Raw genomic sequence first — 27,184 nt, forward strand, 5'->3', positions numbered from 1 at the left:
GTGGAGATCATTATACAGAAAAGGACTGTAGCTCTGAAGTTGTTGTGGGACCTTCAGAATTTCCAGTTGTTTTAAAATTTGAGGAGGAAAACAATCATGCTTGCCAGTAAACTTTTCTCCTGGTGAACTCCCTTGTTAATTTAAAAGAATTCTGTTTCAGCTTTAAGTGGATACATTGAAAATAAATATGATTTTGAACGCTATTAATTAATTGTAATTTCAAGGGGAAAATATTTTTCTTGGAAGGAGAACTACTCAATTACAGGAAAGCTTCATGATTCTTCTTTTTAGCCCTTGACACTTTTTTCACTGTAAAATTTGCTGTTCCTGTTGGCTTTAATGACTAAAAACCCCAAGAACGGATCTTGCTGAGATTTTTATTGGACCTGTAATTCCAGACTGAGCAGAGTTTTCAAAAGTGTTTTGATGATAATGTGCAGACCAAAGCACATAGCGTGTTACAAATTCTGTCCAAAATATTTAGGAGTATAAATAAGCACTGCAAGGGAATAAACCCAAGCTTCTCTGCCAGAATCCTAATTCTGATGGTGTGCTTTTCCTGGAAGCTATGAAAGTAATGGCAAAACATTGACTTGGGAATGAGTAGAGAAGATGATAGTTCATTAGCAAGCACCTTTGGGATTGTTTTCTGTGGTGGTGGATCTCTTCCTTGTGGATGTCATCTCAAGATGGAGGTGTTAGGTTTAACACTGCTTATCTCAGTCTTCTGTACTTCTTTATAGAATCATAGAATGGTTTGGGTTGGAAGGGACCTCAAAGATCATCCAGTTCCAACCTCTGTGCGAAAGATAGGGACACGTCCCACTAGATCAGGCTGCCCAAGGCCCATCCAACCTGGCCTTGAACACCTCCAGGGATGGGGCAGCCACAGCTTCCCTGGGCAACCTGGGCCAGGGCCTCACCACTCTCACGGTGAAGAATTTCTTCCTAATGTCTAATCTAAATATTCCCCCCTCTGATTTAAAGCCATTCCCTCTCGTCCTATCACTACAAGCCTTTATAAACAGCCCCTCCCTACCGTTCTTGTAGCCTCTTTCAGGTACTGGAAGGTCGATCTAAGGTCTCCTCTGAGCCTTCTCTTCTCCAGGCTGAACAACCCCAACTCTCTCAGCCTGTCCTGTACAGGAGGTACTCCAGCCCTCTGATCATCCTTGTAGCCTCCTCTGGACTTGTTCCAACAGCTCCATCTGCTACTTATGTTAAGGATTCCAGAACTGGACATAATACTCCAGATGAGGTCTCACAAGAAACAAACAGAGGGGCAGAATCACCGCCCTGTCTGCAACTTCCCTAGACAGGCAGTTTACCTGACATCCAATCTGCATGGCTGTTCTCCTTTTTTGTTTGTTTTTTTCACCCTTGTGTGTTGTGAGTGTAACAATTTGTTCTCAGGTGATACTAAAGAAAGTATAAAAAGAGGCGGCAGGAGGAGAAGGTGATACCAGGTGATAATTTTCCTGTAGTCACTGTAGGCTACAATGGGAAACCACAGGTAATATGTCGATAAAGTAACAATCTTCATTGGAAAAGCTGAGTAGCACTTGGACTGTGTCTCACCTGGTGCACTTCAGTGTTGTAAAGACTTTGGAAGGGAAACATGGCATCTTTGACAGCACTTTTCCTTATGCAAGTTTCCAAGTGAGAAAAACATTTCACTTACAGATTCTTTCCCTCTAACTGAATTGCCCGTGCTGTCGTTTCCTAGGGAAAACGAAAGAAGGGAAGGCTGCAGTGGTCTGTGATCTACTTTTACTGTACGTTTACTGTACTTTTCTTACCCCACATGGTGAATTCATCAACACTGGTGGAAAATGGAGAGAGACACCTCAAAAACCCGGGGAGGACAGTTTGAGCCTTACAGTATTCTTGATAAAGGTGTTTTAACCTCTCCTTGAACTGTCTGGGACCTTCTCCTTACACCTCTAGCATTCCCTTCCTTTAGAGGGTTCTGATACGGTGCAAAACCGAGCTTTTCATTTGAAGATGAATTTGAATCTTAGTCAGACAACTGTGTGGAGTTCAAATTCCTGTAATATTATAGGAAGCACTGCAGGCCTTGTTAATTTGAGATGACAAAGCCTTTCCATCCTGTCTCCTATATCCCTAACTCGCCTGGGTCCTGACTTCTGCTTTAAGGCAATGCTTTCAGGTTGGGAAAAGGTAGGAATGAAAGACAAGAAAAAGATGTTGGGGGAAAAAGAAGAACAAACAATGTAGAAAGACTTCCTGGACTGGGGCTTCAAACATATGCTGTTCAGGGCTTTTGGGGGAAGTGTCTGCTGCCTTTGAAAGCAAGGAGCTTATTTCCTCCTGAAGTAGTTGATTTCACATTTTCATTAAACAGTTAATTTAGGTTCAACACAGTATGTTTAGTTTTGTTTGCTCGTTTTTTGTTGGTTTTTTTTAATTGTGTTTAGCAAAAATTAACAGATGGGGAATATGAAACTTTTCCAGAGCTCCAATTCTGGTTCTGGTTTGAGGTAGGAGAAAAGGGGTGGGTTTTTTTTTTTCCCCTGAAACCCCTACCAGTGTCACACTGTAAAAGGCCTTTTTTTTTTTTATCGGTGAACTCTTAGAAGAGCAACTTCAGTTTGTTTACAGTGGAAGTGGTTTCATGTGCTTTTATGCAAATGTTTGCTTTATTGTTTTAACTGGGGGGTGGGTGGAGATGGTGAGTGTGGAAAGAGAATTTCCTTTTGTCTCCTTCATTTTGCAGGACACCGGACACCCCTGCACTGCCAGCGATCCGAACACCTGTCTCACACCAGTATCTCCTCAGCACTTCATTGACCTCTTCAAATTCTGAGCTGTTCCATAGCTGTTCTGTGTTTGTGGCCGTTGTCGTGAAGAGTCAGGCAGGATATGTTTTGCTTTTCGTGCAATATATTTCAGCGTAATGTTTTGTTGTAGTTCAAAATGATCCGGGGGAGACGCTCAGACGTGTTTATTTGGCGTATTGTGTTCGTGCAGAAAATTGCTGAGGAGGAGGAGACACGTTAAGAAAATTTCTTTGTCAGGAAATCTGCAGTGGACTTCTTTTCAAGTCCAAGAAAGAGCATTTTAATCTCGACTTCAAATCCATTCTTTTGACGCCTTAATAGTTGGTTAAAATTATGTGGGGGAGTTTTGGTAATTTCACGCAAGAGTTCAAGTGCTCTTACAGGGACCAAAGGAGGGATTTTTGTTATTAATCCTTCTTTGTTTAAGCCGCTGTTTTTCAAACACCTCCATATAATTTGCACTACGATAAAGAACAGGCTAAGCTTCTCTTGGACTCAACAGATCAGTTACCAGGGTGGCATTAATCATTGTGAGCTGGTGACTAAAATACAGGTGTGGGTATATCTGAACCTCTGAATGAAGGAAATCAACCAATCTTTGTACATATATTACACAAAAATATTTATTTTTATGAAGCAGAGAACCTATCTCGGCGCATCCTGCATAACTCGAGACGGATCTGGGGCTACTGGAAAGTGTTTTGACGTAGCTACAGCCTTCATTTATACTGTTTGGTATATCTACAAATGCAGCTGCATTAATTCATCTTCTAAGAAGAAGACATCATTGAACTTGAATGAGAATGGGGTTGTTTGTTTCTAGACTGGTACAGTGGTGGGACATTACACTACCAGCTGAGGTTCTAACCTGACGAGTCTTTATGAGCGATGGCAAACACTGAAGGTCAGTCTGAGCTGAAGCACTTTCTGCCAAGTTAATTGGATGACAAATTTTCCAGGAAGCTATTTTCTTCTCTCTTTGTAGAACAAAATTAATTGCTTGGCTTAGGCAGGTAACGGAAAAAATTAGGGAAGTTCTGGGTTTGTCAATGAAATTTAACAGTTTCTGTAATGTACAGAAAAATAAATTATGTACTTTATTCTGCACCGGCTTGTTCTGAATCTGGTTTTGTACAGTGTAATAAATCATGGGTTTTATCTATTATTCCCAGCAGTCTCTTGTGTATAGAGATGAATCTGTTTGAATGTTAAGATCCTGCTGTAACCTGTTCTTTGGAGTAGTTGGTAATGGGATGAGAAGCATAGAATCAGCCCAAGTGCCGTCGCTTTTCAGTAATTGGTTGTATTAGTAATTTTTTTACTAGGATAACTGGCCTGTTAATAGGCTGCACACAGAAGAGGATACCTTATTTCCACACAAGATGGTTTTATTTGCTTTAACCTTAATTTCAGGGATCTACTAACCTTTTCCATTGAATTTCCAATACCCATTGAAGCTGGGGGGCACTTTTTACAAGGGCATGGAGTGATAGATGAGGGGGATGGCTTTAACTTGGAAGGGGGAAGACACAGACTAGACATTAGGAGGAAATTCTTGACTATGAGGGTGGTGAGGCCCTGCCTCAGGATGGTACCTGCTTTCTTTCGCGGGGGGTGGAACAAAATGATCTTTAAGGTCCCTTCCAACCCTAACTATTCTATGATTCTTCAAGAGCTTTAAAGAAAGGTTCTGAAGTCAGCATTTGGTTTAATGCTGCTCTGGGCCCTTCACCCATTGTGACTGAAGGTCCCTGCTCAGGGGACTGCAAGGAGCAGATGCACCGTTACCGAGGAAGCTGCCCATCACTGAAGAGGCAAATAATGTGATTATGATTGCTGAGAGGCTCCTCTCCTCATCTCTGAAGTGAGTAGGGAGAGAGGTGTAAGAACTTAAAGAAGGTTTGGAAAATTCAGTATCTGTCATAAGTTCTCTTATAAATATTAAGTGACAGGAGTCGGGCTTAAACTTTCCTTTTCACCACTTCATGTAGTGAAAACTTTATTCTTGTGTAGCAAAAAGCCTTTGCGATGCTGCAGGACCCTGAGGCCCTTTCCATGAAGAGTAACAAACCTTCCCACTGGTCTGAGGCTGAAGGAGCAAGGATGGCAAGAAGCAGGACTGTAGCTTGTAGTCCTGCAGTTGAGTCTTCATTCTACAACTGCAGAATGATCAAGGGTTGCAGGGAGCTCTGCAGGGACCTCCCTGCTCAAGCTGGGCTACCTCGAGCTAGTGGTGCACGGCTGTTTGGGACCATGTCCAGATGGCTTTTGAATGTCTCCCAGAAGAGAGACTCCACAGCCTCTCCGGCCGACTTGTGCCAGGGCTTGGTCACCCTACAGAGTTTCCTGATGTTCAGGCTTTACCTCTTGTGTTCCTGTTTGTGCCCAGTGACAAAAGCCTGACTCCACCCTCCCTTACCTTTGGAAGTTCCCACTGAGCCTTCTCTGAGCTGAACAGTCCCCGCTCTCTCAGCTTTTCCTGCTAGGAGAGATGCTTCACTCCATCGTCTTCATGGCTCTTCACTGGTCTCCGGAGCGTAAGTCCATGTTTCTCTTACACTGAGGAGCCCAGAACGCGAGGCAAGACCTCACCAGTAGAGGGGAAGCACCACCTCCCTTCAGCTGCTGCCACCACTCCGGATGCAGACCACGATGCCCTTAGCTTTATTTGCGGCAAGGGCTCGTGTTCGACTCTGTGTCCACCAGGACCCCCCAAGGTCCAAAAGCCACGATGGTGCCTTTTTAAACCTTTCTTCCAGGTTAAAAAAGAAGGGGGAAGGCTGTGCACACTTAGTTTCTGTGCACACAGTAGTTTCTGTGCCAAACTACTGCCATTTATTTCTTAATCCTAAAGATTTCAAGTGCAGAGTCACACTGGGGTGAGCAGTGGGGTAAGTTTTTAATGCTTGGCAAAACCGAGCTTTGGGAGTAGTTCCACAAGCCAGATAAATATTTAGTGATTGTATTTCTTAGACTGGGTAAATAACAGAGCTTGATTAAAAGTGACTGCACGGTGTGAAGTCGTTGGATGCATAAGAAGATAAGATTTTAATTATGCCACCTACACAGTGACTTCGATCACCAGGGTTTGCGTTATGTTGTTTTTTAGAAAGCTCTTCCTGAGAGGGATGGAGGAGAGGATTTCACCTTCAGGACAGTGATCTTCTTAGTACCTCCCTGCAGCACAGAACATGTTTTGACAGCCTGAATTAACCTCATTGTCCTTTACACCAGCACTGATTCGCATAACCTAAAGTGCTGTAACCCATGAGAAGGGTTATGCTGTAACATAGAACCTCCGCTCTTTGGGTTCCCATGTGCTGGCTGTCATGTGCAAAGACAGGCAGGTCATAGAATCATAGAATCACCAGGTGATGACCCACTGGATCATCGAGTCCAACCATTCCTAACACTCCCTTAAACCATGTCCCTAAGCACTTCATCCACCCGTTCCTTAAACACTTCCAGGGAAGGCGACTCGACCCCCTCCCTGGGCAGCCTCTGCCAGTGCCCAATGACTCTTTCTGTGAAGAATTTTTTTCTGATATCCAGCCCGAACCTCCCCTGGCGGAGCTTCAGGCCATTCCCTCTTGTCCTGTCCCCTGTCCCTTGGGAGAAGAGCCCAGCTCCCTCCTCTCCACAACCTCCTTTCAGGTAGTTGTAGAGAGCAATAAGGTCTCCCCTCAGCCTCCTCTTCTCCAGGCTAAACAACCCCAGCTCTCTCAGCCGCTCCTCGTAAGACTTGTTCTCCAGCCCCCTCACCAGCTTCGTTGCTCTTCTCTGGACACGCTCCAGAGCCTCAACATCCTTCTTGTGGTGAGGGGCCCAGAACTGAACACAGTACTCAAGGTGTGGTCTCACAGAGGGAGAATCACCTCCCTGGACCTGCTGGTCACGCCGTTTCTGATCCAAGCCAAGATGCCATTGGCCTTCTTGGCCCCCTGGGCACACTGCTGGCTCATATTCAGTCGCTGTCAACCATTACCCCCAGGTCCTTCTCTTCCGTGCAGCTTTCCAGCCATTCTTCCCCCAGTCTGTAGCACTGCATAGGGTGGTTGTGCCCCAAGTGCAGGACCCGGCATTTGGCCTTGTTGAACCTCATGCCATTGGCCTCAGCCCAGCGGTCCAGCCTGTTCAGATCCCTTTGGAGCCTCCCTACCCTCCAGCAGATCCACACTTCCTCCCAGCTCAGTGTCATCTGCAAACTTGCTGAGGGTGCACTCAATGCCTTCATCCAGGTCATTGATAAAGACATTGAACAGAGCTGGACCCAGTACCGAGCCCTGAGGAACTCCACTTGTGACTGGCCTCCAGCTGGAGTTAACTCCATTGACCACCACTCTCTGGGCCCGGCCATCCAACCAGTTTTCAACCCAGGAGAGTGTGCGCCTGTCCAGGCCAGAGGCAGACAGTTTCTGAAGCAGAATGCTGTGAGAAACTGTGTCGAAGGCTTTACTGAAGTCCAAGAAGACTCCATCCACAGCCTTTCCCCCATCCAGTAGTTGAGTGATTTTGTCATAGAAGGTGATCAGGTCAGTTTGGCAAGATCTGCCTTTTGTAAACCCATGTTGACTGGGCCTGATCACCCGGTTCTCTTGCGTGTGCTTCATGATAGCACTCAAGATCACCTGTTCCATGACTTTCCCTGGCACTGAGGTCAGACTGACAGGCCTGGAGTTTCCCGGGTCCTCCCTCCAACCCTTCTTGTAGATGGGTATAACATCATCCAGCCTCCAGTCCAGTGGTGATTTGTTTATACCCATTTATACCCGTTGTCCCTCATCCTACCACTACACACTCTTGTAAAAATCCTTCCCCAGCTTTCCTATAGCCTCTTCAGGTGCTGGAAGCTGCTCTGAGGTCTTCCTGGAGCCTTCTCTTCTCCAGGCTGAACAACCCCAACTCTCACAGCCTGTCCTCATAGCAGAGGTGCTCCAGCCCTCCTCTGGACCCATTCCAACAGTTTCATCTCCTTCTTACATAGAGGATTCCAGAACTGGACACAGTATTCCAACTGAGGTCTCCCAAGAGAGGAACAGAGGGGCAGAATCCCCTCCCTCCCTGCTGGCCACGCTGCTTTGGATGCAGCCCAGGACACGGTTGGCCTTCTGGGCTGTGAGCGCACATTGCCGGCTCATGTCGAGCTTCTCATCAATCAGCACCCCAAGTCCTTCTCCTCAGGGCTGCTCTCAATCACATCATCCTTCAGTCTGTATTGAAATAGGCAATTGCCCTGACCCAGGTGTAAGACCTTGCCCTTGGCCTTGTTGAACCTCATGAGGTTCTCACAGGCCCACGTCTCCAGCCTGTCCAGGTCTCAAGGAGGCCTTCAACCCATTGCAGCTACCTGCATTGTAGCCACAGGGAGACCCCAGGCCACCCATCTCATGCACTTCTGCCAAGAAGGCTTGGGCACACGTATTTTGAGGATATGACCCCATCAGTAGGTCTGCAAAGACCCCTTGTGCGTCTTGAGGTGAAGCAAGCAGCATCCTGAAACCAGGGATCTCGGGGAAAAGGAGGAAGGATGGAACAAGCTCTTCATCTCAGAGACCTCACAGAGTCTCCTAAGGGAGCAGAGAAGGGGAGGAAGCTGAAAATATGGTAACTGAAGGAGGATCCTGGGCAGAGCTGTTCAGGTCAGCTTCAAGTTTCACGCCACCACCATTTAAGTTCTTGCTGCAAGCTGACCATGCCCCCTTTTGAGCCTACATTCCAAGGTTCTACCTGCACTGACCTTCTACATCAATAAGTCTAATGTAGAGACGCACCAGTATGGAACAGGTACGGAGAAGTGCTTGCTGAGAGTTACGCAACACCAGTCTTAAAGGCACCCACAGCCTACATTGTACCTGTGTGCGGGGGAGATCCTTTCCAATTGCTCATCACAGCAAAAAAAAAAAAATCCATTCTTGAATGGGATAACCAAGAAAAAACACCAGGGAAAAGGACCAGCTGTGTGTTAGTTCTGATTCTCTAACACTAAACCCCAGGCCTAACAACAAATATTAATACCAACTCCCTCAGGAACACTCTCAGATGTTCTGGATTTATTATGTCTCTTCATTCCTTGATGCCAGAACATCTGCTCCTTCCCTTGCCTTGAAACCCTTCTCCCTCCACCCAATTCAGCCAGTTCTCAGCGCACATGTCGGGAGCTCAAGATCTTCCACCACGGCTTTAGATGCCAACAGACCGCCCACCACGGCAGCAATGGTTTGGTTCAACACGCGTGTGCTCTCTTCCAGGCAGCAGTGTGACAGCCACGCTACAGACAGGTTAATGCGCTTCAGGGGGGCGTGTGAGCTTAGGAAGCAAAAAAAGAATCATAGAATAGTTTGAGTTGGAAGGAACCTTAAAGATCATCCAGTTCCAACCCCCCTGCCACGGGCAGGGACACCTCCCACTGGCTCAGGCTGCCCAAGGCCCATCCAACCTGGCCTGGAACACCTCCAGGGATGGGGCAGCCACAGCTTCCCTGGGCAACCTGGGCCAGGGCCTCACCACCCTCAGTGTGAAGAAATTCCTCCTAATGTCCAGTCTAAATCTGCCCCTCCCCAGTTTATACCCATTGCCCCTCGTCCTGCCCCCACAAGCCTTTGTAAACAGTCCCTCTCCAGCTTTCCTGTAGCCCCTTCAGGTACTGGAAGGTCGCTATAAGATCTCCTCGGAACCTTCTCTTCTCCAGCCTGAACAACCCCAACTCTCTCAGCCTGTCCTCGTAGGGAAGGTGCTCCAGCCCTCTGATCATCTTTGTAGCCTCCTCTAGACCCATTCCAACAGCTCCATATCCTTCTTATGTTGAGTATTCCAACACTGGAAGCAAGAACAAGTCTATATTTCATTAAGTCTCTGATTTTCGACATAACCCTATATGCTGCATTACGGTATCTGCAGCACAACTTCTGGGAATCTTGTGCTCCATCCTATCAAACAATAGTTTACTTCCTCATGGGAAATGATGCTTGACTTGTTTTCCTTTGTTTGTCCTGTCAAATGCTGGTTGCCAAGATTCTGTCCAAATGTTCAACAGATAAACTGTTTACAGGCATTCAACTGAAGGCAGGTCTGCCTAAAATCCAATGCCTGGTGTGAGAGAAACAGCAAATTTAGGTCTTTACATAATCAGAGAGGAGACCTTTCCGTACGTGACCAAACAAAACCTCAGAGGGGACAAGAATAAAAATAAAACAAAGCAAAGACTAATAGTAATTATCTTGCACATAAGAAGGCTTTAGCAACAAAAAATAATCATAGAATCGCTTGGCTGGAAAAGACCTTTGAGATCACAGAGTCCAACCATACCTGTTCACTACTAAATCATACCCTTGAGCACCTCATCTCCCCAACTTTTAAACCCTTCCAGGGATGAGGACTCCACCACCTCCCTAGGCAGGTGTTCCAGTGCTTGAGAATCCTTATGGTGAAGAACTTTTTCCTGATGTCCAATCTGACCCTCCCGTGGAGCAACTTGAGGCCATTCCCTCTCATCCTATCACCTGTCACTTGGGAGAAGAGACCAACTCCCTCCTCTCCACAACCTCCTTTCAGGCAGTTGTGGACAGTGATAAGGTCTCCCCTCAGCCTCCTCTTCTCCAGGCTAAACAACCCCAGGTCCCTCAGCTGCTCCTCATAACACATGTTCTCCAGCTCCTTCACCAGCTTCATTCCCTTCTCTGGGCAATAAGAACAACAACAGAAGCAACAAAAACAACAACAATAATCCTCCTCCTCATCATCATCATCCAAATCTACCAAGTGTTTGGACACTGGGAACAAGTCTCCCTTCCTTTCACCAGCACAAACACATGCACCGCAGTATTTGCTCCGTCTCTCAAATCCCAGAAGCATTTAGCAGCGTAATCTTGGGGAGGAATCCAAGACTTCTGGACAAACAAGATGTTCATGACAACAGCATCTGGGGCTTTCAAGGAAAGACGTACAAGAAACACCAGAAGACATTGCTAACTTAAAGGAAGGGGTTGCATCAAATCTGAGCTGGTTTAATATACAACCTCAAACAATTAAACCAGACAGTTCTCTGAAGAATTATTTAAACTCAACTGTCCGGTTAGGTCTTCTCAATACCAGCGTTACAGCAAGTAGAAAGGAAGACATCACATGAGTATCTTCAGTTGTGGACAAATCAGTCTTTACAAAACACGGCTGTGCGACGTTCTCTGCAGAGAGTAACGCTTTTTCTTTTCCAATAGCAAACTCACAGTTCAAAACGTGTTACTAAGCTTTCACAAGTGTTATTTGGATCCCAAGTGCACAAGAACATTATGTGCCAGCCAAGCTTTTACCAGATTATGGACTTGAAAGGAATATTGGAGCTTTCTTGCACCTTTTCAGAAATACTAGATGCACAATAGGAAAACTTTCTTCTCCAATACGGAGGAGGTTTTCTTTATTCAGAATCAGGGATAGGGGTTGGTGTCACATGGAAGACTCCTTATACTTTGCTTACTGTTATATGAGGGGCTGGAGAACAAGTCTACGAGGAACAAGTCTATGAGAGACTGGGGTTATGTAGCCTTAAGAAAAGGAAGCTGAGGGGAGACCTTATCACTGTCTACAACTGCCTGAAAGGAGGTTGTAGAGAGGTGGGTGTTGGTCTCTTCTCCCAAGTGACAGGTGATAGGACAAGAGGCAATGGCCTCAAGATGCACCAGGGGAGGTTCAGATTGGACATCAGGAAAAATCCGTTCACCAAAAGGGCTCTCAGGCACTGGCAGAGGCTGCCCAGGGGGGTGGTGGAGTCCCCATCCCTGGAGGTATTTACAAGATGGGCAGATGAGGTGCTCAGGGATCTGGTTTAGTAGTGGACAGGTACGGTTTGACTTGATGATCTCAAAGGTCTTTTCCACCCAAGCAATTCTGTGATTCTACATATTTCATATAATTTTCTATTATTTATGTCCGTATTTTCTGATTGTTTTCACACTCTATTACTTGGTATCAGGAATTTTTTTTCTGCTATTCTGCTGCTTGCACTTATAGTAAATACAACTCTCTCCCTCCAATTTCTAAACTGGATTCTTTGCGTCTCTCTGATTTCTTGTCTTTGTATGGTACACAGCAGTCATGCTGCAAGTAATTTTTGAGAGACAAGTGCTTCTGCTATGAGAAGAGGCTGAGAGTTGGGGTTGTTCAGCCTGGAGAGGGGAAGGGGAAAGGGAAGGGGAAGGGGAAGGAGGCAAAGGCTCCAAGGAGATCTTAGAGCAACCTTTCAGTACCTGAAGAGGATCCAGGAAAGCTAAGGAGGGATTTTTCCCAAGGGCATGGAACATTATGGACGAGAAGGAAGGACTTTAAATTGGAGGGGGAAGATTTAGATGAGACATTAGGAAGAAATTCCTCATGAAGAAGGTGGTGAGGTCCTGGCCCAGGTTGCCCATGGAAGCTGTGGCTGCCCCATCCCTCGAGGTGTCCCTGTCCATGGCAGGGGGGTTGGAACTGGATGATCTTTATGTTCCCTTGTAACCCAAAGCATTCTATGATTCTATGAAATATCACCGGTGACTAAGCCTTTTGGGAAATCATTTTTCTTCTGATAGCACCGCTTTCATTTCTTGGACACTGCCACACGAGAAACCAACTAGCAGGCACGCCAGGGGAGAAAAATGATCAGCAAGAATAGTTTAGATATGCAAGAAACGGCTAAATAGAAACAAGCACTCACGTTCTTTTCAGGCTGTACAGGGACAGGACACACAGTTTTGTCATCTGACATTCATACACATTAATAAGCATTTGAAAATTTTTGGAAATGGAGATGCCAGGCCAGAATCACCTGGGCTACGAGAACAGCTATGCTAAAAAGTCAGCAGCGTTCTTGTCTACCCAGGGTCTGGATATCCAAGTCCCTCCACTCCCCTTTCACCTGCCCGGGTGTGCGCCCGACCCACCTGGGTAGAGTCAGTGGCATCGCAATACAGGGCTTTTCCCCCAAGAAGGTAACTTGTATGAATGAGATGCTCTGTTTCAGGTGGTTCACACACTTGTAAGAAACGTTTTAGACAACACCAATGCCATCAGACTCGAGTGGAAGAACGAGAAGCCGACAATACGCTTCTTTCTGTATCTCATCTACAGTGGCTGCATCTCACCGTTGTCTCAGTCCAGGACAGGCAGATCTCACCTCACTATGGGCTCCGTGTAGGCAAGAGCATTCCAGGTCCTCCGGTTTACGCGTAGCTGGTGAAATCTTCAGGGAAAGAATGCTGCTGGGGCCAAGCATTCATAACAGCCAATAATTTAAACCAAAACAAAACCGTTTAAACCAATAAATACCAATAAAACAAAATATTTGCAGTTTGTCCAAACCAATGAATTCTTCCCACTGTGAAAGCAATGAGTGATACTTTAAATCTAGGATGCTGTAGCTTCTGAGACTGAGAGTTTGGACAAACATAGCTATTACTTCCTTGGCTGTATTCTACAATGATGCAAGTGACCTTCACACAGTGGAAACAAATTCACACGACAAATAAAACAGGACAAAATAAAATAAAATTAAAAAAAAAAAATCAAAGAATAAGGCATTTCAGTTCAAACTAAATCTTTATTCATATGGAAAATACTATTTTTCTGTTTGCAAATGATGCTAATAAATAAAAATACTCAGAAAGAACTTTGCTTAGAGTTAAGTGACTCGTTCCAGCCACACAAAGCATTTAATTCCCGTTAAAACCACGCCAACGATCATGCAGATTGGCTACGAGAAAGCAATATAAACTATATATTTTATTTTGTGCAATCTTATCGTACAATCTTAATGCTACCTTCTTCTAAACAATTTCACATGGGTTGAAATGCAACTTCAAAACGAATATTAAGGGACGTATTCTACACTTATTCCACAAATGGAGCCGTGTATCGCTCGAGTAAAATGTAAAATGTAGTTAAGCTTCTAAAGAAGGTAAAAGAAATTAGGACCCCATTCTGAAAACTCAAACACGTTTAAAAACTTAAGAGAAGAAAAGCTCACACCAGTGAGTTCTCAAAAGACAAATACATTATTAAAGCATAACAATAAATTATATTAAATTTAATAATGTTCATCCTTAGAATGGTCATTTCTGAGGAAATATCACTTAAAAAGCACACCAAAACCGGAATCACTAGGAGTTAAACCCAAAGCTTACGTATCTCAGCTTCCCACTGGGATGCAAGTTTGTTTTTATATTCGGCTTCAGCTTTGTGAGCGTATTTTTTCTTATTGTACGTTTTAAAACAAACTGAAAAATGTTGCAGTTAAGCTGTGCATCAAACACATCATCGAGGTGAGGAACAGGCACTTGACAGTATAATGTGCAAGGCAAAACCCTTACTGGTCACAGTATAAATAAGTTTCTTCAGGAGGGAAATTAAAAGCTCTCAGCCCATCTTTGAGAAGAAAATATTGAGGGCTGCTAGTAGAACTTTTTCCATTCTTTTAAGTCAGCACCAACAACCAAACTAAATACTAGCTCATGCCTTAGAGGGGATTCCATGAACTATAAAATGCAGCATACTTTACCCAAGAATACTAATTCTTTCCTATAATTAACCTCAGCATATGTACTTGCCAAGGGCAAATACAGAGTTTACTCACAGTCTAAACGAGGCGACAGAAACGCTAACCCTTTCTCCTCTATTAGTACTTTTTTTATATATATAATGCTAATTTTACAAATACATTTCCCAGTTGAAGATCCTGTTCTGTAGCACTAAACACTGAATTTTTTTTAGATAAACTTAAGAATTGTGTCTTTTAACATCCTATTAACACCGGGGGGAAAAAAAACACAAAACCAAACCATTTTGCTAGAGTTTCCCTCCAGGCACATCTCAACAGGAATCTCCAAAAAAACAGCTCTGCAGGAACTGTGAACCAGAAAACTCTACGTGGATTGGGAGAGAGAGGAGAAAGAGTGAGCTAAGAAAGGAATAATGTGGCAGTAATAGAAACAAGGTACAAGCTTAGAAGAAAATTGCATGCATTCCTTTTCACCAGCAGAAGCTTCTAGCAAAAATATGATTGCCACATATCCGTTCTGTAAAGGAATATGTAACCTTTCAGGTAAAAACACAAATTTTCTCTGAAATGCTAACTTGATCTTCCAACTGCACTGGCTGTCTTGCGAGGCAGTCAACAAGTTTTCATTTCTGTTAAAACCGGTTTAACAATCAGGAAAGAAAAAGCCTACCGTTCATTCTCTTTTATGAAACTTTTGGTTTGATTTTTTTTTTTCCATGAATGTTAAAGTAGCATTTCCATATAAACAAAAGGGAACCCAACTTTGGATCTGACGTCAGCCACACTGCTAATGAGAGAAAATGCACTAGAAAGAGGCACTTTTAGGATTCTTATATACATTTCAAATCTCAAGTTTAACACTCCACCTTCTTTTATCAAAAATTAAAACGTCAGTAGCCAGTAAGATGAAGGTTTACAACAAAAATGCTTCAGAAGTTGTGTGCATGAACATATTCGCTATGGCTCAGTTACTCGGTTATCCTGAAAATGCCAGAGTATAATTTAATCGCTGCTTATCGGGCAGCGGCAAGGAACAACAACATTAAACTTGTTTGTGGGTCCAGAGGAGGCCACAAAGATGATCGGAGGGCAGGAGCACCTCACACACGAGGACAGGCTGAGAGAGTTGGGGCTGTTCAGCCTGGAGAAGAGAAGGCTCTGAGGAGACGTCAGAGCAGCTTCCAGTACGGAAAGGGGCTCCAGGAAAGCAGGGGAGGGGCTTTTTACAAGGGCCTGTGATCGGATGAGGGGGAATGGCTTTAAATTGGAAAGGGGAAGACTTAAATTAGACATTAGGAAGTTCTTCATGCTGAGGGTGCTGAGGCCCTGGCCCAGGTTGCCCAGGGAAGCTGTGGCTGCCCCATCCCTGGAGGTGTTCAAAGCCAGGTTGGATGGGCCTTGGGCAGCCTGAGCCAGCGGGAGGATAGAGGGGTTGGAACTGGGTCATCTTTATGTTTCCTTCCAACCCAAAGCATTAAGATTCTATGACTGAATAAGGATCAGTTACTGTAAAAATGAAAACATACACCCTTCCATAAGGAGCAACTTATCCCCAGATCCAGGACTATGGATGCTGAATATCGCGATCTTCCTATCCCCTCCTCATTGCTGCTTTCCAAATTTTCAATCATTTTTATTTTTGACGTAACATGTATCTTAAAAACTGAGCAGCTGAGCTTTGTCAAACAACATTCAATACAAAAAAAAAAACAAAACCAAACCTCTGGAAGACCCAATTGACCTGACGATTGGTGAAATTCCTGTGATGGAAGGAATTACATGAAAATAGCACTTTCCCATTTCACACAGCATAGCACATTGTGACAGCAGAGCATCTCGTGTGCACAAGCTGAAGCGTATGCTGAGGCTGAAGGTTTGGAAAACAGTCTACTAAGTATAAGCATCCTCCCTGCAAGCGACAGATCAGTATTCTTCATCAAAAAGGGACAGCATCAAAACTACAATTTTGAGTGACCCTTAAATAGCAGAAAAAAACCCAGGACCTCAAGCTAGTGGAAGTTCCTACATAAGGCAGCCAAACTTACAACCAGTGCATACATTCACAAAGGAATTACTTTTTTTTTTTGGTAAAACCAGCAATCCAACACACTGCAGAGTCTGAATGTGAAAGATAGATAGGCACAAAATAGATTCTCTACTTTTTTTTCAGTGTGGAAAACATAGCTATTTAACAATGTAATAAGAAAATTTACTATCAGGTGAGCAAAAATTTGTAACAATCTGAATAAAAGAAAGTACTGTATAAAGGTGCAATATTGAGCAGATTTGATTTTGGTTTAAATATACGCGTAAATCACAGAACCTTTGTCTTCTTACCCATAAAGTATTTCACATTACCAGTATCATTCTAGTTCTTCCCAGTTGTCAGTAAGGTTACCTTTGCTTTGACGTCTAATACTAACCAGCTTTCCAGCTGATTTGATACTCCACCTGGAACTGTTTCCTGAGCTGGCCAGGTTTGTGTATTTCGTGGAGCCTTTGGTTTCATCTTCCCAGCCTGACCAGGCTGTGCAGTCACTTAAAGTAGTTGCTGCATCACCGGTAGAGACAGCAGCAGTAATCTGTGGTGGTTCCCATCCCTCAATCTCATCTGGTTTCCTAGATTGAACATTCTGCTTTATCACCAAACTGTCCCAAAAACCTGGCTTCTTTTCAGATTTCATCTCTTCCTTTAATTTTAGGTTTGTTCTAGAAAACAACAATGAGGTGATTAATTTCTTCCTTTAACAATGCATGTAATAAAATAACTGAATGTTTATTGACAACTATTAGATTTTACAGTAAGGCAGTCTATCAGTCAGGACATCCACTACTGTCAACTTCAGGAAAAACACCTTCGTATACACATAAGCCCAAACACAGTAGAATTGCAGCGATAACTCAGAAATGGGCTGAGTAGAGCCATTTCCTATTATAAAAGAACTGACCAACTACCTCCTTCCCCAGTGACTCACACAGAACTGCCCTTGGAAATGTCTGAAACATTTTAGCACACATCAGAACAACTTTAACCAAAAAAAAAAACCACCCCAAAACCAGAAAACAAACCAAGAAGCAGTGGAGAAGAAGGAATATGAAAATGTTTTCTCTACTGCCAGCTTTAGCAATCACTCACAATATCCCTCAGTTTCATATATCTGTTTTTACCTCGCTAGTTAAGCTTTATAACCTGAAATAACTGATGTACACAGTATTAGAACTTTAAAAATATCAGCATTTTTCTTAGCATCATAAAATGGTTTAGGTCGCAAGGGACTCTAGCCCGTCTACTGCTGGAACAGGTCCAGAGGAGGCCACAAAGATGACAAGAGGGCTGGAGCACTTCTGCTATGAGGACAGACTGAGAGGGTTGGGGTTGTTCAGCCTGGAGAAGAGAAGGCTCAGAGGAGACCTTCCAGTACCTGAAGGGGCTACAAAAAAGCTGGGGAGGGCCTGCTTACAAGGGCCTGGAGTGACAGGACCAGGGGATATGGCTTTAAATTGGAGAAAGGAAGATTTAGACTGGACAATAGGAAGAAATTCTACACTATGAGGGTGGTGAGGCCCTGGGCCAGGTTGCCCAGGGAAGCTGTGGCTGCCCCATCCCTGGAGGTGTTCAAGGCCAGGTTGGATGGGCCTTGGGCAGCCTGAGCCAGTGGGAGGTGTCCCTGCCCATGGCAGGGAGTGGAACTGGATGGGCTTTGACCATTCCATGATTCTATGATCCAGAAAAGAAAGACACGAAGGGGCTGGAGTGCATCCAGAGAAGGGCGACAAAGCTGGTGAAGGGTCAAGAGAACAAGTGTTATGAGGAACGGCTGAGGGACCTGAGGTTGTATAGCCTGGAGAAAAGGAGGCTGAGGGGAAACCTTATCACTGTCTACACTGCCTGAAAGGAGGTTGTAGAGAGGTGGGTGTTGGTCTCTTCTCCCAAGTGACAGGTGATAGGACGAGAGGGGATGGCCTCAAGCTGTGCCACGGCAGGTTCAGATTAGATATTAGCGAAAACTTCTTCACTGAAAGGATTACCCAGCACTGGCAGAGGCTGCCTGGGGAGGAGGGCAAGTCCCCATCCTTGGAGGTGTTCAAAAGATGGGTAGATGAAGTGCTGAGGGATATGTTTTAGTAGTGTACAGGTACGGTTGGACTCAATGATGTCAAAGGTCTTTTTCAACCCAGGGATTCTATGATTCTAACTTTGAAATGCTTACAGACCTTTCTCCGGGATTTAGCTTCCAGGAATTGAACACTACTGCTTCTCAATGTCTACCGTTGCTACTTTGCACAGCTATTCCCTTTTCCAGTTTGTTTACTTCAACAGCAGACAAACCAATTGGATTTTACTCACCCTTTGGATTTTGGAGACTTGCATCCTGCTAGCAATTGCTGTTCATCATCTTTATTGAACATCGACGTCACTTCCTTCCAACCCCGGAAACTTGCACCTTGAACCTATAAAGAGAAGCAAACATCCTTGTACACATGAATTACAGACTTAAAAGCACAGAGCGTGGCTGCCAGTGCTGACTGGGTGGCTGATAGGCAGCCACAGCCCTGCCTCTCGTGTGCTGCGCGGCTGGGAGTGTGCGTTTTGGAAAGGAGTGTGTTGGAAAGGGGTTACTGCAGCAAGAGCTCTTTTCTTATGAGCAGGAGTAAAAAACCTTGCTGGATTCCAGAGGCTGGCAAATGATGGCAGCGTGTACAACTGGGCTCCTGGATGCTCATCCGCTGCTGGCTCCATTTTTGTACATCAACGTAAGAGAATCTAAGCAGCTGATAATCTAATAATAATATCATAATAATAAGATGAAGGTTTATAATAAAAATGCTTCAGAAGTTGTGTGCATACACGTACTTGCAATGGCTCAGTTACTCGCTTACCCTGAAAACGCCAGAGTATAATTTAATCACTGCTTATCGGGTACTCGGTTACTCTGAAAATGCCAGAGTATAATTTAATCACTGCTTATCAGGCAGCGGGAAGGAACAACAACATTACATTTCTTTGTGGGTCCAGAGAAAGCCACAAAGATGATCCGAGGGCTGCAGCACCTCTGCTATGAGGAGTGATAGCATGAGGGAAAATGGCTTTCAGCTGGAGAGGGGAAGATTTAGATTAGACATTAGGAAGAAATTCTTCATGATGAGAGTGGTAAGACACTGGCACAGATTGCCCAGGAAAGCTGTGGATGCTCCAACCCTGGAGGTGTTCAAGACCAGGTTGCACGAAGCTTTGAGCAGCCTAGTTCGGTAGGAGGTGTCCCTGCCCATCGCAGGTGGGCTGGAAATGGATGGACTTTAAGGTCCCTTCCACCTCAAACCATTTTATGATTCTATAATTCTATAATCTACAGGAGTAAACCAGCACCCTTGTTTTCACGTTAGTCACAGAGCATTGCCATCTCTTGTTCTCCAGTTTCACTGTGTCCTACACCTTCCTTCCTCACCCATCTCCCCGACTCACATCTGAACGACCTCAGCTCCTTCAAGGCAGGAGACATAGCAGGTCCATTTTAGGATCAGGAGGAAGGTCTAATCTAGACTTTCCTTCCACTCCATTTGCCTGGCTTAGATACAAACATGGATCCAGCTTTGGGCAAAGTTCTAGAGAATTCTGAAGAGGGAAGGCTGAGCAAGCCCCGAGCAATTTCCAGCTCTCATTCACGTGATATGACAGACTAAGTACAAGAGAGACAGGTTCACAACCCAGGCCTCTCCAACACACCTCTTTCTAAACCCACTCCCAATCTTGCCACAAACCACAACATTCTTCACGGCTTCACAAAAAAAGCAACAGCTTCTGTATATATTATTGTCCACTATAAGAATGAAGTGAGTGTAGATTGTAACGTGCAAACTCTCATGTTTAATTTAAACATACACATCCTATTTTTAGTTGTGTTAAAAATATGTAGGCGGCTAACTTCAACTTTGAGTCCCTATGGCAAAGTCCCCATTCCCATCTCAGAGAAGACTGGCACTGCTGATAATACCAAAGAAAACCAGACAAGCTGCAGGCGATACCTTCAAACAGATACCTTGCCATACAAAATCCTTGTCTTTAAAGTATCAGCTGCTCCAAGCAGTACTCAATATTTAATGCTTCTGTGGTGTAATTAACGGTCTAAACCCTCAATTTTACTCTACAAAGGCTTAATCCTTTTACGTGTTTCTGTTGTTCACTTAAATTCTCTACCACGTTTAACAGGAGGATTTGTTACTCTAATTTGGATTCCTGTCACTGCAAAGTAGTTCATCCACAACAAACTTAAAAAAAAAAAACCCGAAGAATCTCCAAGAAGTTGGCTGCTGAAGTAGTCAGTTTAAAGAAAGAAGGGAGAGGGGGAAGAGGAAAAAAGAAGAGAGAAACTCTAGAAAGCACAAAGCTTTTCACGTGTTAAAAAAATCCTTCATCTTCTTGACAGGCTGGGAGACCTGGGGCTGTTGAGCCTGGAGAACAGGAGGTTCCAGGCAGACCTTAGAACAACTTCCAGAACCTGAAGGGGCTCCAGGAAAGCTGGGGAGGGACTTTTTACAAGGGCATGGAGTGATAGGAATGGCTTTAAATTGGAAGGGGGAAGATTTAGATTAGATATTGGGAAGAAACTCTTCACTCTGAAGGTGGTGAGGCACTGGCACAGACTGCTTGGCAAAGTTGTGGCTGCCCCATCCCTGGAGGTGTTCCAGGCCAGGTTGGATGGGCGTTGGGCAGCCTGAGCCAGTGGGAGGTGTCCCTGCCCATGGCAGGGGGGTTGGAACTGGATGATCTTTAAGGTCCCTTCCAACCCAAACCATTCTATGAAATAAATACTCCTACAATGGATCCATGGCATTGGTAGGTACATACAAAGGTAATAAACTTTACAGCAGATTCTAACTGATTTATTCTTCTCTCCACTAGTCCTTAAGGAAAAAGTACACTAAACCTTTAAGATACATTCCCACCACTTATTTATTTAGTGTTTCCAAAGGAAACATCTACATAAGAGCATCAACTTCCAAGTAGACCATATTTTGCTAATATGTGATGAAAACTTTGCGCAAAGCCTAATGCATATTAAATGGACTGGGCTGAGTAGAGTAGAATCACAGAGTCATGGTGGAAAAGACCTTTGAGATCATCACCTGTCCACTACTAAATCATACCCCTAATCACTTCATCTACCCACATTTTGAACACCTCCAGGGATAGTGACACAATCACTTCCCTAAGTAGACTGTTCCAGCACTTGAGAACCCTTTCAGTGAAGTTGTTCCTAATGTCCGATCTGAACCTCCCCTGGTGCAGCTTGAGGCCACTCCCTCTTGTCCTAAAAACCAGACCTCTGCCTACCACGCTTAAGGCTCCTCTTCCATACCTGCCTGCACCAACACTGATCTCCTGAAGCATCTTTTCACTCAACTGAAAAGGACCAAACAGCTCACTCTTGATAGTCTTCTCCACGGTGCCTTGCTTAGGAATACAAGCCCTAGCAGAAGGAGGTCAACTACTTGTCTCTCACTCCTAGATGCCTTCTTCAAACTACTGAGCTGTTTAAGATAACCATCTTTCAACTACCACTGTCATGTAACTGTCACGTACTAAAGAAGTCCCTCACAACAGCCTGTTGCATTTCTCTATTTCTTTTCAATGTACTTCAAAGATTTTTAACTACAGATGAGCACTACCTACATAGGCAGTGCCACCACCAATGCAGGTGGAACACTTACAACTGTATTTGCTGGTAGGTAAGGCTCAGGGAGGAGACGCTGAACTCTCCATTCTCTGAAACCATGATTTTAATGTGCAGCAGCTGTGAAGCCAAAAAATGCCAGAAAACATCACAAAAAGGATTAGACAAATTCAGACAGCGGGTCCATAAATGGATCCCCTCTGTTTAGAGGGATGAACCCTCTAATATCTCAAAGCAAAGATTCTTGATGTTAGCAGAAGAAGCTCTAGAAACTGGCCAAGCTACGCTCTCCCTGAACAGCATGTCCCGTTGCCACAGTCAGACAGACTGCCGGACTAGATGGGCCAGTCTCTGAATCAGCTAGAAACTTCTTACATTCTTACAGAGCACTTGGAGAAAGACCTAGATCCCAAAACAATTACCTTCCTTGCAATGGATATTAAGGAAGGTCAATAAGTAAAGAGACGACACTTTGGTAAGCTGACTCATCACCACATCAGACACTTATTTAACATAAAAAGATTAAAGTTAATAAAGTATGAAAAAACATCAAGCCACTTGCAGAAGTTCTGATGTAACCGTCTACACAAAACTCAAAAGCACTACTGCTAAAGTTCTCAAAGAAGTTAATCTACATAACTGACTGGCTTATATTCTCAAACCTTTAAAGTAGTTTTCCATGTGTCAGTGGAAAAAGAAATAATTCAACATCCAAAGTTCACAGAATTACGCAGCAATTACAGCTGAAAGGGACCTCTGGAGACCATCCTGTCCAACCACACTGCTCAAAGCAGGGCCAGCTAGAGCAGGTTGCCAAGGATCATGTACAGTCAGGTTTTGAGTAACTCCACAGCTGGATAACCCACCACCTTTCTGGGCAGCCTGTTCCAGGGCTTGACCACCCCCATGGTGAAAACATTTTTTCTTATGTTTAAATGATATTTCTTTCATTTCAGATGTGCCCATTGCCTCTTGCCCACTCACTGAGCACCACCAAGAACAGTCTGACTCCATCTTCTTTACACTCCCTGATGCTGGTGTACAGGCAGAAACCTTACTGGTCGCTCTTCATTTTCCTCACCAGATTTAACTCTAAGTAGGATTCATCTTTCCTAAGCCCACCCCTGCACGCTCAAAGAGTGTCTCTATATTCCTTCCAGATGACTTGACCCTGCCTTCCCCTCCTGTATGGTTCCTTTTTATGTCTGAGGTTTTTCAGGAACATTTGGTTCAGACAAGCCTCCTGCTACCTTTGCTTCTTTCTCTGTTTGATGTGATGGGCTATTCTTGACCTTCGAAGAGGTGACCTTTGAAAATCAAAGCTGATTTGAAACCACTAGAACAGAACCAGGGATTCAGTCAAAACTTCAGGTTAATGATAATAATAAACATAGAATGGTTTAGGTTGGAAAGAACCTTAAAGCCCATCCAGTTCCAATCCCCTACCATGGGCAGGGACACCTCCCACTGGCTCAGGTTGCTCAAAGCCCATCCAACCTGGCCTTGAACATCTCCAGGGATGGGGCAGCCACAACTTCTCTGGGTAACCTGGGCCAGGGCCTCACCACCCTCATGGTCAAGAATTTCCTCCTATAGTCTAAGAAGCCTCACAAGGTGGCAGATCTGTTTTATCAGACACTGGTACTGTAAAAGTTCCACCTAGTCCACTGCCTGCTCACATTTTTACTGCCTTCCTCGCACGGTGGTTTTGTACCTGTGCAATGCTGTGGAAAACCAGTTGAACTCACTAAAGCAAAAGAAACCCAACTCATTTTTTGCAGAAGAACCAGCTCATTAAACAATATCAGTCACCAAAGAATGTGGAAGTTAGGAGCAACAGCACATTTTTGTGGCAGTAACTACTATATTAGTGCAAACACCATCTGAATGTTGCAGTCATCATCTACTTTGTTCCATACATAAAGCTTTGTACACACAGTGTGGCTTCCCCAAACTCACCTCCTAAGCTCCACTATTTAAACTCAACCCTTACAATAAGGGCTTTCTGCTTCGTTACCTATATTATTACTGTATAAAAATTTCATATGTTGACTATGATTTTTCTTTCTTTAGACAAAACAGGGAACAAATGTCTACTGACAGTTAACTTTATAAAGTGCCCCAGAAAGGGACGGTTCCTCTTCAACTGGAAGTCTCCAACAAAACTGAGAGGAATTATTACCAAAATGAAGACTCCAGGGATATAATTTTCCACCACATCAACAAATTCTCATCATTTCCATGACTCTCAGCTTCCCATACTAGGTGAACAGGCAACAAGCAAGACATGAATAATCAAAGAGTCTAGTGGGAAACAGTAAAGCAACAATAAGATGACTTTTCAAGTAATTTCATTATAAAAGGTAGGTAGTTCATCATTAGAGCTCTACTACAGGGCAAGAATGTTCATGAAAAATTAGGCTAGAAGGCAACAAACCCAGAATACTAACAGTCGAGTATAAACTAATGAAGTAGATCAGTCGTAGAAGAAAAATAAGTACATTGCACAAAAAAAGCATGTAGATATAGATAAACATACACTAAGGAGGAAGACTATGTGTAAATTTAACTAAAGTAGTTAAATCCATCCATCAGATGGACATATTTATTATACCTTAACACATTATGGTAGGGGAAGAAAGTACAGCACTCAATCAAGTCAAAGAGAAACAGCAAGGGTTTGGGACACTTGAGATACCAGTCAAACAGTTGACATTTCAAAGCAAGAGATTCAAGTATGTTCAAATATTACAGAATCATAGAATGGAAGGGGTTGGAAGGGACCTCTGGAGACCATCTAGTCCAACTCCCCTGCTAAAGCAGGTTCACCTACAGCACAGGAGCACGTCCAAGCAGGTTCTGGATATCTCCAGAGAAGGAGACTCCACAGCCTCCCTGGGCAACCTGTCCCAGGGCTCTGTCACCCTCACAGAAAAGTTTTTCCTCATGCTCAGGTGGAACAGCTTGTGCTCCAGTTTGCGCCCAATGACAGGACAAGGGCCAATGGCCCTTCGTCCTGTCACTGAGCACTGCTGAAAAAATCTGGCCTCATCCTCTTGACACCCACCCTTTAGATATTTATATAATTGCATTGATAAGGTCCCCTCTCTCAGACTTCTCTTCTCCAGGATAAACAGACCTGGGTCTCTTAGACTTTCCTCATAAAAGAGATGCTCCAGTCCCCTAATAATCTTTGTGGCCCTCTTCTAGACTCTCTCCAGTAGTTCCTTGTCTTTCTTAAGCTGGGGAGCCCAGAACTGGGCACAGTACTCCAGATAAGGCCTCACTAGGGCAGAGTAGAGGGGGAAGATAACCTCCCTCAACCTCCTGGTAACGTTCTTATTAATGCATCCCAGATACCATTGGCCTTCTTGGCCACAAGGGCACACTGCTGTCTCATCAGCAACTTGTTGTCTACCAGGACTCCCAGGTCCTCCTACACAGAGCTGCTTTCCAGCCAGCCAATCCCTAACCAGTACTGGTAAAAGCTTATTTCCCTCTTGGTACAGAACTCTTACCATTCCCTTAGTCAAGCTTTATCACGCTCTTCTCTGCCCAGCCTTCCAGGTCTCACTGGCAGCGAGAGTGGCCAATGGCATCACAGTCTTTTGGTATTATCAGCTGCTCTTGCCCATTTGTGCCATCAACAAACTTGCTGAGGGTACACTCTGTCCCCTCAACGAGGTCATTGATGAATATGTCAAACAAAACTGGGCCATGTACTGACCCCCTGGGGAACCAGACAACCCTCTGAGCTCTGCCATCCAGCCAGTTCTCAATCCACCTCACCATCCACTCACCTAACCGACACTTCCTAAGCTTACCCGAGAGGATGGTGTCATATATACCTATTACTCCTGACTCTAAAAGGATATTGCTTTATTAACAGGTAAAAGTACTTTCGATATATTCTGATTAGACTTTTCTGCTTCCCAACTGCCTGGCCAGCAGGGCTCTGGAGCACAGAAATCACTCTCTGCGGGCTACAAGAAGACACATGACAAGAGTCTTAGCAACCAAAAAGAGCAATTACAGGGGATTCTTGCTGTATACCTGCAGTGAGAATCAGCACGTTCAGTGCCATTGCGTAGTTAAGCAGTTAATCCCTTAAAAGTCACTGCCCAGCAGGTATGAAATGAGATTTCCAGAAATTTATATTTTGGCTAAGTTTAAGCAGACCCTTCACAAATATTTTCACAGAGGATTGACAACAGGTAAATCAAACCCCTCCAAAGTAGAAGCATTCCACAAAACACTGGCACAATTTTTTTATACATGAAATCAAAAATAACGTGGTTTTCTCTCTTCCTTGATGGAGAAGAAACAACTGTTTGTTCTACAGCTTCCCTCCTTTCTCCTCCTGAAAAAAAAAATACCCTAAAATAAAAACTCAGAGATGTAATTATCCATGGAAGTACTTTACAGTTCAATAAAGTTACAACTAAGTGTTTTATAATAAAAAATGCCAATCAGCCTTAATTAAAGAAGTGTAAAGAAGTGTTGTTCCTGCTTCATATGAAACCTGTTAATCACATGCAAGAACTCAAATAACAAAGTGAAAAAAAAACACACACCCCCCTCCAAATTTGTCTTCCAGGTATCAAAATGTTGTGGTTGGGGGTGGGGGGAGAATTTCTCAACTCAACCAACTGCTGCTGTGCAGACCAACAATTCTATTCTACGGCACATTTGAGCTGGAACTCCAGGATTTGGTCCTACCAGACTGTTACAACATCTCCAATTTTGTTATTAAAACGATTTGTTTCTCAAAACTCTTTGTCTCTTTTCAAAAGCCAGCCTACTAACAAATGTAAATGAAGTCTCTGCTATACTTTTAACTCAGAAGCTCAGAACTTGGGTGAGACCCTCAAGATGAGCTTTGCAGAGGACAAAGGGCCAGGTACAACATGAACACAGATTTCTGCATTTCACAGAGCACCACTAGAGGGTTCACAGTTCCTCACTTTGAGATGTCTCAAGGCTTTTTGACCAGCTACACTTGCATCTTTGGAAAGCTGTGAAGAGGGAAGTGGAGAGATTCAGCATTGCAGTTCGTGTGAGCGGAAACAAAACACCATTTTCTAACCTACACCTCCAGCCTTTAGAATTTGCACCCATTTTTGTACCTCAAAACTTCGGTCAAAGGCGTTCTTCTGCAAATGGACATCAGGAATGTCTCAAAACTC

The 27,184-nt window shown here is 44.1% G+C and overlaps 2 protein-coding genes across 5 annotated transcripts in view; one reads left to right on the forward strand and one right to left on the reverse strand.

The window, feature by feature from the left end:
* Positions 1-3,963, forward strand: part of FBXO25 (F-box protein 25) — a 37,109-nt gene extending 33,146 nt beyond the window's left edge. For 2 of the 3 annotated variants that reach the window (XM_054063022.1, XM_009569711.2), the window contains one exon: positions 2,738-3,963. In XM_054063022.1, coding sequence (XP_053918997.1) covers positions 2,738-2,827 — 90 coding nt within the window. In that variant the 3' untranslated portion in view covers positions 2,828-3,963. The remainder of the gene's footprint in view (positions 1-2,737) is intronic. The other variant, XM_054063023.1, reaches the window with a different exon arrangement.
* Positions 3,964-13,537: 9,574 nt separating this feature from the next.
* Positions 13,538-27,184, reverse strand: part of TDRP (testis development related protein) — a 31,855-nt gene continuing 18,208 nt past the window's right edge. For both annotated transcript variants that reach the window (XM_054062375.1, XM_054062374.1), the window contains 2 exons: positions 18,674-18,777; positions 13,538-17,034 (listed from right to left, as the gene is read on the reverse strand). In XM_054062375.1, coding sequence (XP_053918350.1) covers positions 16,689-17,034; positions 18,674-18,777 — 450 coding nt within the window. In that variant the 3' untranslated portion in view covers positions 13,538-16,688. The remainder of the gene's footprint in view (positions 17,035-18,673; positions 18,778-27,184) is intronic.

This window comes from Cuculus canorus, chromosome 3 (genome assembly GCF_017976375.1).
Source record: "Cuculus canorus isolate bCucCan1 chromosome 3, bCucCan1.pri, whole genome shotgun sequence".
NCBI classification, from domain to species: domain Eukaryota; kingdom Metazoa; phylum Chordata; class Aves; order Cuculiformes; family Cuculidae; genus Cuculus; species Cuculus canorus.